This window comes from Coffea eugenioides, chromosome 4 (genome assembly GCF_003713205.1).
Source record: "Coffea eugenioides isolate CCC68of chromosome 4, Ceug_1.0, whole genome shotgun sequence".
NCBI lineage: Eukaryota > Viridiplantae > Streptophyta > Magnoliopsida > Gentianales > Rubiaceae > Coffea > Coffea eugenioides.
In genome coordinates this window covers 10,993,123-11,003,299 of record NC_040038.1, presented here as the reverse complement: position 1 = coordinate 11,003,299, position 10,177 = coordinate 10,993,123, and the positions used below count along the sequence as shown (strand labels likewise).

Below are 10,177 nucleotides of genomic sequence, written 5' to 3'. Positions count from 1 at the left end.
ATTAGAAGAAAGAAGGGTTATATTGGAAAGAGAGATTAAAAGGTGTTTTGACTTTTTCAACATGATAAATGTTTTGGAACATTCCAAAATGAAAAGTATGATACTTTCAATGGGACGGAAAGAATATATAACATGTTGTAGACGTGACACGGGTCATTATCTTCAAAGCAATCAAGTTGAGGTTTTTTTTTTTTCATTTTTTGGGGTCAACATCTTTCATGGTTTTGTCTTCTTACATTCATGTTTGTTGTTTCAAAGCAATTAGTACTAATTTGGTTCCATTTTCTTCATTTCCCACTATACTTTCCTAATTTGATTCCATTTTCATTTCCCACTGTACTTTCCAACTGTACCACTTTTCATGTGAATTGCTCCCTACACTAAAAGCCCTTTTAAGGCTTTCAACTTTTGCCTTTGACGAGATTCCCTCAACTCTCCTCTCCAGTATAAATAGTAGGGTTTATTTTCCTTAAACTCTGCAAAAAAAAAAAAAAAAAAAAAAAAATCAATTAAAAATCAAATGTAATGGGCGGTGGGGCATCAACCACAATGGAATCGAAACCTTCTGAGGAGAACCAACATTTTCAGTGTTCAGAGCATCAGAACCCCCAAAACGGCGTCGCGCCTCAAAACCCCCAATCTGCTGAACGAGGGCTTGTTAAACCTCAGTCGTCCGAACCGGAAACGACGCCGGTTTCTTCCTCCGATCATCATTTGACGGTGATCGGTGCGGAATTGAAGCCGCAAATGCTGCCGGTGGAGAGCAAAGGAGGGTCCGGAGCTGGGGATGAAATCGATGGTCAAAATGGGCTGGATGAAGATGGGATTTTGCGGAAGACCCTGGATGAAGAGATTCATCAAGTGATTTATAAAGAGGCATTGAATGAAGCCGTGATGAATTTAGCTTTGGGGGAGGATAGGAACGGGGAGGTAGAGGTGGGTTTGGGGATGGGAACGAATGGGGAGGAGTTTTGGGAAGGTGGGAGTGATGTGCTGAGGGGTAGAGGTGTGGATGTTGATGAATTATTCCAGGGGAGATATGGGAATGATGAGGTTGGGGGTGAGGTGGAAGGGGAGGAAAATTATGGGACTGAAGAAGCTAGTGGGTACAGTGGTGATAGGACTTACAATAGGAGGTTTGAGTATCCGTTGAGGCTAGACGCTGAGGATTGCGCCTATTACATGAAAACAGGGAGCTGTAAATTTGGAATGAATTGCAAGTTTAATCATCCTCCGAAAAGGAGGAATCAGGTAAAGCTTAGTGATAAAAAAAAATGTTACGCATATATCCCGTTGGTTTTTTAGTAGGATGCTTATTGAGTGGTTTTAGCTCGGTTGATTTGGGTCTATCCATCTCAAGGGAATTGATTATTTAGTTGATTGATTGTGTATCTTGTCTTGTCATTGATTGCCCGGTATAATTACTGAAATCAACTGCATTTGAGAAAAAGGTTTTGGTTTGTGTTTGTTGAAAGTAATTGTAAGGGTTGGGTTTTGTCCAATTCTTACAGTAATGCTGGTTGTGTTGTGCTTCGCGAGATTTATAATTACTGGTAGTAAGGAATTCTTTGTCATGGTTTGGAACTGTAATTTGTTGGTTCTTTTTTGTGATTTTTTACTTGTTTGATCACTCTCTCTGGGGAAAAGGAAAGCATTTGGTATTAATTTGTGCTGGCGAAGGGGGGCAGGCTCAAGCATTGATGCGATTGTGTATGTTCAATTCAAGGGAAGTTTGGGGTTGTTGCTAGACTTCCGGGAATATTGCCTACTATCAATGCATTAGTTGTTTCAGACATATGTCAATTTAGCATTATGCTACCCACTCATGGTTTGTTTTTTGGAAATGTCTGCCTTATTTTTTGCAAGTGTCAATAAAATGTGTTTTCTCCAGTTGATTGTCTTTGGCAGCTATTGGCATTGATCGTGTCATTGAAATTAAATGTATTGTAGGGGATGGTGTGTTGTGTTTATTACTATGGTCAATTCTTGCTTTTGGTAGTTACTTTCCTGCTAGAATTGGACCACTAATTTGTGGCATTCATTATGACTCTGGAATGAGAGGCATATTTCTGATTGCTAAGTTAAATTCAGAATTGCAAAAGGAAAAAGGATTAATATGGAAAATATGAGATCGTACAACCTTTAGCACAAGACAAAGAAAATGTCTTTAGCCCAAGTTAAAGAAAATGTCATCTTTTATTTACTTGAGATGATGCAGCTATGCTTTGATTTTCTTTCTTTCTTACTTCTGCATCTTATTTTTGGCAGGGTACTAGGGACAAAGCAAAGCCAAGGGTAGAAGACTCAGAACGGCTAGGACAGACTGAATGCAAGGTTATTGTTGTTTGTTGTAACTTAGATATTTCTTCTGTTGTTGTTGTGGCTTACTGCTATGTTGGCATGCTCTTGTTATCTTGACTATGTGAAATCTAAGATGAAAGGTCAAATGCAAAGCACTATTGCTTGAATTTCAAATGTGATTTCCAGAGCAAGTGAAAATCACTTTCATTTCATTTTAACTGGGTTATCTTTTGAGGACAATCATTGAAATACAACAGAAGTGAGCGTAGATTTATTAACGTGTATTAAAAAATATATCATGCATCAGATATAAGAATTGATTCATATGATCAAGTTGTATACTCTTAGACAAAAAGATATATTATTTTACAGACACTTGTTACTCCATTATGACGCTTTCTTGGCTTCTTGGAGCCACTAACTTAAATAAAACTCCATTATGCTACGAGTTACTTTTTTTTTTGGTTGTGGATAAATAGTCAGATATGACAGATTTTTTTTTTAAAATGTCACATGATTGATTAATATGATAATCTATCATATCTTTCTTTTCTTTGTCTTCGTTTTTTGTTGCTTTGTGAGTATTTCTGTCACGCAAAAAAAATTATATTGCATGGCTATGTTCTGTTTAAAAATAGTAAGGAACCTTATCTGAAATCGTGCGTATTTGAGGCTATTGAGGCTGTACATGCTATTATTGTGCCATGTTTAAGGCTACATTCTTCATTTTAATGCAGTTTTTTTTTGTAAGTTTCTTTTGTTTTTTTTTTTCCCTTCCTTTTGTCCAAGTGGAGGTAGGTGAATGGATTGAACACAACGTTGTAAACAAAGTTGGGTGCTACCCAGCTTTCTTTTGGTGTGCTTATTCTTTAAAAACTTCAACCTAACATATGTTTTCTCCAAAGAAGATTGAAGCCTGGTATCCGATCTCTTTTGCATCATATGCAGTAAACTCTATTCAATTTGCTTCAATTATGTGAAGTAGCATATTGAAGTTTTCTTAGTTGATTAAGCTCCTCTGCCTTTAATCATTTTATATGTTTTTTTTTTTAAATTTTTTGCACGATGTTTAGTGGAGGTCTGACTAATTTATTGTTGTTTTGTCTTATTTTCCTAAATGGTTTGATTTATATTTGAGAAGAACATTGATCCTGAGTGCTCAATTTTACTGGTCATTGTGACAATTCATTTATTTGGTAGGCATACTAATATGTTACTCAAGCTTCAGTACTGTAGGAAAAGTTGTATCTTGATTCATTGTCTTTTTGGGTGTTTGCTTGCAGTATTACCTGACTTCAGGCGGGTGTAAATTTGGTAGTGCTTGCAAGTACAATCATAGCAGGGAGAAAAGTGCACTGGCACCCGTTGTAGAGTTTAACTTTCTAGGCCTTCCCATTCGACCGGTATCAGGGATTTTCATTTCAAAAGTTTGTTTATGTAGTTTATCCAGATTTATTGGATATTCATTGTTATTGCATTTGAAGCAGGGAGAAAAAGAGTGCCCCTACTACATGCGTACTGGCTCCTGCAAGTATGGATCAAATTGCAAGTTTAACCATCCTGATCCTACTTCTGTAGCAGGAAACGACCATGCTTCGGGTTTTGTTGCTGGTGGATCTGCTCAATTGCATGGTGCTGCCCAGACAAGTGCCTCATCCTGGTCTTCAGCATCAATGATATTTCCACCAGCCCAAGGCATGCCTTCAAATGCTGAATGGAATGGGTATCAGGTAGTTTGTTTCTGACATCACTTCTCTATTTTACACTGCATTTGTCTGCTTGATGACATTTATTGTAAGATTCATTTGTTGAATGTCCATCTGATGTTCAAATTGTGGGTGGTATCTGACAGATGGTGTTATCTTTGCTTGTTGAACACCATATATGAATTTCATCTGATAAATTAGATGTCACTGATGCATTTGAAAATCTTGCCGTCTCTGTCTCCAATTTGTGCTTGTCAATGTGTAAGGTTTAACATATGAGGTAATAGTGTAGTGAACAAGTGCATTCTTAGTTATAATTGAGATGAAGAAACTAATTCTTATCTTTTTGTGCCACGGCGGACAATCTTTTTACTCACCTTTACTGTGATGAAGATCTTCAGAGGCTGTGTTTTTTTTTTTTCAGGACTTTGAAGTTAATTGAAGTTAACAATGATTGTTGTTCTCTGTATCTCTTTTGAAAATTGACAATAGGCTCTCATTCCCATGTTAATACCACTGCATACAAATTTATCTTTAACTGCTTTGTTGTTCCTTTTTTTTTTATGGTATGCATGCATATGCGAGAAATAGTGCTATTGAAGTGGATTTACTCCTAATGTATCATGATCTCTTATAAAAAATGTTCCCATGGCATGAAAAGAGAAATCCATCCTTAAATAAAAGGGTTTGCAGAAACATTTCAAACAATTAGGGATCAATGTGGAGAGAGGTAAGAGAAAATTATTGAGCTCAATTTGCAGAGAGGAAATAAATCTCAATTTTTGTTTGAAACACTATGAAACCTCAGATTATGAACATGCAACCAACAAAAAAATAAATAAATACATAAAACAGAGAGAGAAAACAGTCAATAGATTCATGACTTTCATTATGTAGTTGGTAAGGTGAAGGTGTTAATTATTGCATGGAGAAGTATTTCCATTGTAAATATAAGCTGCTGTATGCTTGTTACTGCCTATGAAGCTCCAAGGTTTTTATATTTAGTTTTAGCTCTCTGGCACCATTGTTCTTGTGTAGCAAATAACAGATGTATCAGCAATTTTTTCCTTGAAAGTTGGTGTTCTTGACTCACTGAAACTTGTATAATGGTCTGCTTTGTATGATTGTTTCCTTTCCATTGACTAAGGCTACGGTCTACCCAACATCGGAGAGGAGTTTACCCACACCTCCAGCATTTGCAATGAACAACCCAGTATCTGAGACCAATTTCTATGCACCGCTCCAACAGCAAATGCCAGTTGATGAATATCCTCAGCGACCTGGTCAGCCTGACTGCAGTTATTTCTTGAAAACTGGAGACTGTAAATACAAAGCTAATTGCAGATTTAACCATCCTAAGTTTCAAAGTTCCAAGTCAACATCATGTGCTCTTAGCGATAAGGGTTTGCCTCTGAGACCTGTAAGTCGTAGGACAAGCAAAATAATGATACAACTTACAGATTCTCCCTTAATAATGTGAGGTCTAAATTATATTCTTTTAAATTAAGCATAAACAAGAGGATTAATTGCTTACTTCCTGTAATAATGTCCATGCTTGGTTTTCTTTCTTTTTTTTCTTAGATTAATCCTCCTCCAGCATTATTTGGAGGGTTGTTTTAACTTTCTTGCAAGGATGTCTCTTGATATGAATTATGTTTGGAATAGATGTGGTTTCCATCTGATCCTTCTACTGTTTTTCCCTTGTGATTTAGGATCAATCAATCTGCTCGTTTTACAACCGTTATGGCATTTGCAAGTTTGGTCCTGCTTGCAAGTTTGACCATCCAGAAAATTGGGGCAAATCAGTAGCTTCTGGTGGAGTTAGAATGGCGAGAAATGAAATGGAAGCAGGTTTCTCTTAAATCAGCATGTTGACAAATCTCTGTTGTCAAGTACATGTAATATCTAGGATCAAACTCTGTCCCTGGATTTTGGATTCTTTTAGGCCTTGGAAACTTATTTCCTTTTAAACTCAACTGTATACAGCTTCAGGAGGATGTTAGGATGTTTCTTTTTTGTTGTTAAATTATTAAAGCGCAAGCTAAATAGGATATGTAAAATATCTTTTTATAGTAAGTGTAGCAACAAATTTACTTGAATCTGCTGCTTATCTATAACTTCATTTACATCTCAGTGTATTTGTGTGTGCGCATAAACTGTAGTTGTGGTCATAAAGAAGTGCTCTATAGTGTAGCAACCAATTTACTTTAATCTGCTGCTTATCTATAAACTTCATTTACATCTGAGCGTATTTGTGTGCGCGCACTCTTGTGGTCATAAAGAAGTGCTCTATGGTTACAGACTTGGCAGCAATGGTCACTGGTAATGATCATATATGAGAAGGGAATTGTGCTGGCTTTGTACCTTTATCTCCGATCTTAAAGTTGAAGAGACCTTAATATTATGGCCGATACTATTGCAGAGGTAGTCTTGGTGTTTATAGTCGTGGGGTTTGTGGACTTGGTGTCAAGGATGAGGGCTCAGCTGTTATGGGACAGCCGGATCGGGCACAGTTCTGAACCTTTAATAGCAGTTGCACGGTTGCAGTGCTTGTGTTTCACCTCAATAAATTCTCTCAGAAGTGAGAAGGGGTTTTCTGGATGGCATTAATTATAGTAAAGACATCTGAGATTCAGTGGGTTGCTTTAAGAGGCGACGTTGTCTGTGCAGCAGAAGAATTAGTTGCCGGATGACTAAAACCTCCCTCCTTGCTGCAGGAGAAAGATTTGGTGGGTAGAATGTGAAGATGAACCATGAGCTTTGGCAAATTCAAAGACTCCTGCACTGCTCAAAACCCTGCTGAGTTCTTCGTTGAGTGCCTCAGATATTCTAATTATAATTTGTTCACTTGCTTTGCTCCAATGGCACCAAGATTGAGAGTACAATCACGTTGAAATAATTCTCACTTGTTCAGAACATCAAATGTGCAGCGCCTCGTCTTTGAGCTTTAATAGCTAACTGTAAGACTTGCTGGTAGGGAATTCAAGTCCGATTTCGACAAACATTTGAGGAGGGAAAAAAGAGGGGCGGGGAGGGGGGGGGGACATTTGTGCAGATTTCTTAGCAAATTTAGGTGTCGAATCCAGAACACCTTTGAATTTTTGGCAGTTAATCACCCGTTGGATTAGGTCCTTTGATTTTTGCAGACATTTTAGGGGTAACTGGGAGAGACCCAGTTAACTTGTTCTTGCAAATATTTCACACTCCATTCTCTACCCCCCCCCAAAAAAAAGGATAGAAGAAATGAACTCAGCAGCATTGCAGGAACACAGCATCATTGGAGTTTGTTTCTTGAGTCTGGAGTAATTGGAAATCAGGTATTCAAGAACAATAAAGCTAAAGCACCATATACCTTACTTTCCAGCTGCATTTTGATCGCACAAAATTGAGTAGTTGTGAACAAAGCGTGTGAGGAATAGTACTGCCTGTTGATTAGTTTGATCTGTAACATGCAAGCCAAAAAGGTTATCTTTAGATCCTAAACTAAATGTGATATAATTATATGGTTTATACCCTTCAACAACAAATAACAAGCAGAAGAATATGACGATATTGAGGTTTTGCTTACTGTATCACCGAATTACAACCACAGGTGCAGAAGAATGCCTGAAACCAAAGGTAGTATAATCAAACAATGCGTATAAATCATCGAATCTTTCATCACAATCTCTCTCTTCAATTAATCCAAAACAAGAATGAAATCAATCAGGTTCCCAAAAACTCTTCTCTGTTGTATTCTTCTTCTTCTGTAAGTCCTCTATATTATTAACTTTTCCGAGACGAGTATTGCGAAAATCAGCACCAAGAGTGTGAGAGTCAGGTCCAAAGAAGGCTAAAGAGAGAAAAACCAAGCATTGAAGCCTGAGTTTTCTTGGCAATCTATCATTTATGTTAACCTAGTAGCAAGGCCATGCAGTGCAAGGGATTTGAATACTCTAAGGGTCCGTTTGCTAGGACTGAAAATATTGGATAACGGGACGTATTGCATTTGGGAAAAAGAAATGAAGATACAGAAAGATATGTTCAACTTATAGAGAAAATGAATAAGTATTCAAATGGTTTCAGCTTGGCTGATATGTTTCCCTCTGCCAAATTACTACAAGTCATGAGTATCATGCGTTATAAGCTGGAGCTTGTGCAAAAACAGGGTGATGAAATGCATGAAAAGATTTTGATGCAGCATAAAGAGAAGCACAGAGAGGGAAAACAGGAAAGTGGAGAAGCATATGAGGATCATGTTGATGTGCTTCTTAAAATTCAACAACGTGGGGACTTTGAACCTCAATTGACCGACACGAACAGCAAAGCCGTAATCTTTGCGAGTGAAGTACAAACTCAAAATCTCTTTTTTCCTTCCTAGCTAGTATATAGGAAGGAGATAATTTTTAATCTAAGGATTATTCTTGCACTGCATTATTGTATGGGGCGATTTCAGAAACCTCCCTTGAGGTTTCCGGCAATTTCAAGGAGCTTCCCTCAAGTTTCAAAATTACACATGCCTCACTCACTTTTTAGGTTTACATAACAATATTGGCCCAATGACATGTACTTTTTACAAAAAAAGAATAAAATTTTTAATCTTTAACTTCTTGCACATAGCAAACCAACAAAGCAAACACAGTCCAACGACTCCAACTCACCTCAAAACCTACTAATTGTTAATTATTGCCTAATGTAGCCCACCACTACCATCACCATTGCTCTAACATTCTTAAAAATAGAGATTAAATTCTATGTTCATACTAAAATTACAATCAATAAGTGGACATAAATTTTTTAAATTACACATTGCACATTTTTAAATCACAATCAATAAGACAACTATAAATGTCATCACACATTTCTTAAATTTCGGTTAGAGTCTTAATTTTTATGTTTTGTCAAGTAGGTCTAATTTATGGATTTAATTTAAAGTCATCAAATGTTCATCTACAATTTAACAACATGATAATAGATATTTTATAGGTTTTTTTTTATGTTGCTATATTATATGAATAATTAAAATGTAGGTATGTTGCATCTGTGGTTTTTTAGAGTGGGCAATTTCTGAATTGATTAAACCCCCAGAAGTCATCAAAAGGGCACAAGATGAGGTAAGAAATGTCTTTGATCAGGAGAAAGAAAACGTAGATGAATAAGGCCTTCATGAGCTAAAGTACTTGCATGCAATCATCAAAAAAACCTTGAGATTACACCCTAGTAGTAGTGTTCCATTAGCAGTTTCAAAAGAATGTGGCGAGCAATGTAAAATCAATACCAGCCAAGGCTAGAGCAATCACTAATCTTTGGGCAATTGGAAGGGACCCCAGGCACAGGGTTGAGGCTGAGAAACTTAATCCAGGGCGGTTTATTGACTCTAAAATAGATTATAAGGAAACCATGCATTTTGAACATATCCCATTTGGTGCTGGAAGAAGAAGGATCTGTCCTGGAATATCATTTGCTCTACAAAGCATTGAGTTTATGCTTGCACAATTGTTGTTCCATTTTGATTTGAAGCTGCCTGGTGAACTGAACCAAGAAGAACTGGACATGACTGAGAAATTTGGGGTGACAATGAGGCGGAAACAAATGATCTGATCTCGGTTCCAATTCCTTACAGTCGCTCCTGCTTGAGAATGGATAATTAGACTATTATTTTTATGTTTATCATGCTTTGTGTGAGGGCACATTTTGGTTCATAATCAGGAAGGTTATAGGTTTATAGCTGCTAATGCAGCATTCCACTGCTAGATTCTTGTGATGTTTGCTAATGGCACTGGAATTCAAAAGATAATCAATTTCTGTTCTAGATTCTTTTTCTTTTCTTTTTCCAGTATTTGTGTTTTTCTTTTTCTTTTTTTTTCCCTTTTGTTATTTGATTGCGTTCTTGCTTAGATCTCAATTCACAATTTATGATATGATACAAATCTCCTCTTTAAATATGGGGTAAAAATGATCCTTCACGTGAATAACTGTGATGATACTATAAATTTTTTTTTTTTTTTTAAATATCTGTGATGATACTTGCATAAACCTAGAGATGCTAGAGAGACAAGTAATTAACAATTACCAACGTTGTTAAATATTTCCCGTGTCCCATCTTGGATTGAAAGATACTGGAAATTAAGAAATCTTCTAGAATCAAAACACATTTTATAATGTGTTGTATATCTTTGCCAAATCGAATG

At 36.7% G+C, this 10,177-nt stretch overlaps 2 protein-coding genes across 3 annotated transcripts; both read left to right on the top strand.

Annotated features, from left to right (window-relative positions):
- Nucleotides 1-341: 341 nt before the first annotated feature.
- Nucleotides 342-6,133, top strand: LOC113768492 (zinc finger CCCH domain-containing protein 67). 2 transcript variants are annotated; one of them, XM_027312872.1, is made up of 6 exons: nucleotides 342-1,251; nucleotides 2,269-2,334; nucleotides 3,585-3,704; nucleotides 3,786-4,031; nucleotides 5,155-5,427; nucleotides 5,720-6,133. In XM_027312872.1, the coding sequence occupies exons 1-6, from the start codon at nucleotides 526-528 to the stop codon at nucleotides 5,867-5,869; spliced, it is 1,581 nt and encodes a 526-aa protein (XP_027168673.1). In that variant the 5' UTR covers nucleotides 342-525; the 3' UTR covers nucleotides 5,870-6,133. The 2 variants fall into 2 exon arrangements, with proteins under 2 accessions (XP_027168673.1, XP_027168674.1); XM_027312873.1 differs by having other exon boundaries at nucleotides 343-1,251; nucleotides 3,789-4,031.
- Nucleotides 6,134-8,046: 1,913 nt separating this feature from the next.
- Nucleotides 8,047-9,587, top strand: LOC113769007 (tabersonine 16-hydroxylase 1-like). Its single transcript, XM_027313497.1, has 3 exons — nucleotides 8,047-8,334; nucleotides 9,017-9,100; nucleotides 9,228-9,587. Exons 1-3 carry the CDS (start codon nucleotides 8,047-8,049, stop codon nucleotides 9,585-9,587), a joined length of 732 nt encoding a protein of 243 aa, XP_027169298.1.
- The last annotated feature ends 590 nt before the right edge of the window (nucleotides 9,588-10,177 follow it).

Excerpts from the sequence above, each read along its gene's own strand:
- LOC113768492 (XM_027312872.1), top strand. The coding sequence starts at position 526 with ATGGGCGGTGGGGCATCAACCACAATGGAATCGAAACCTTCTGAGGAG. Across the intron at positions 2,335-3,584 it reads TAGGACAGACTGAATGCAAG|TATTACCTGACTTCAGGCGG; the intron begins GTTATTGTTGTT and ends GTTTGCTTGCAG. Across the intron at positions 5,428-5,719 it reads AGGGTTTGCCTCTGAGACCT|GATCAATCAATCTGCTCGTT; the intron begins GTAAGTCGTAGG and ends CTTGTGATTTAG.
- LOC113769007 (XM_027313497.1), top strand. The coding sequence starts at position 8,047 with ATGAATAAGTATTCAAATGGTTTCAGCTTGGCTGATATGTTTCCCTCT. Across the intron at positions 8,335-9,016 it reads CCGTAATCTTTGCGAGTGAA|GTATGTTGCATCTGTGGTTT; the intron begins GTACAAACTCAA and ends ATTAAAATGTAG. Across the intron at positions 9,101-9,227 it reads TCAAAAGGGCACAAGATGAG|TTTCAAAAGAATGTGGCGAG; the intron begins GTAAGAAATGTC and ends TTCCATTAGCAG.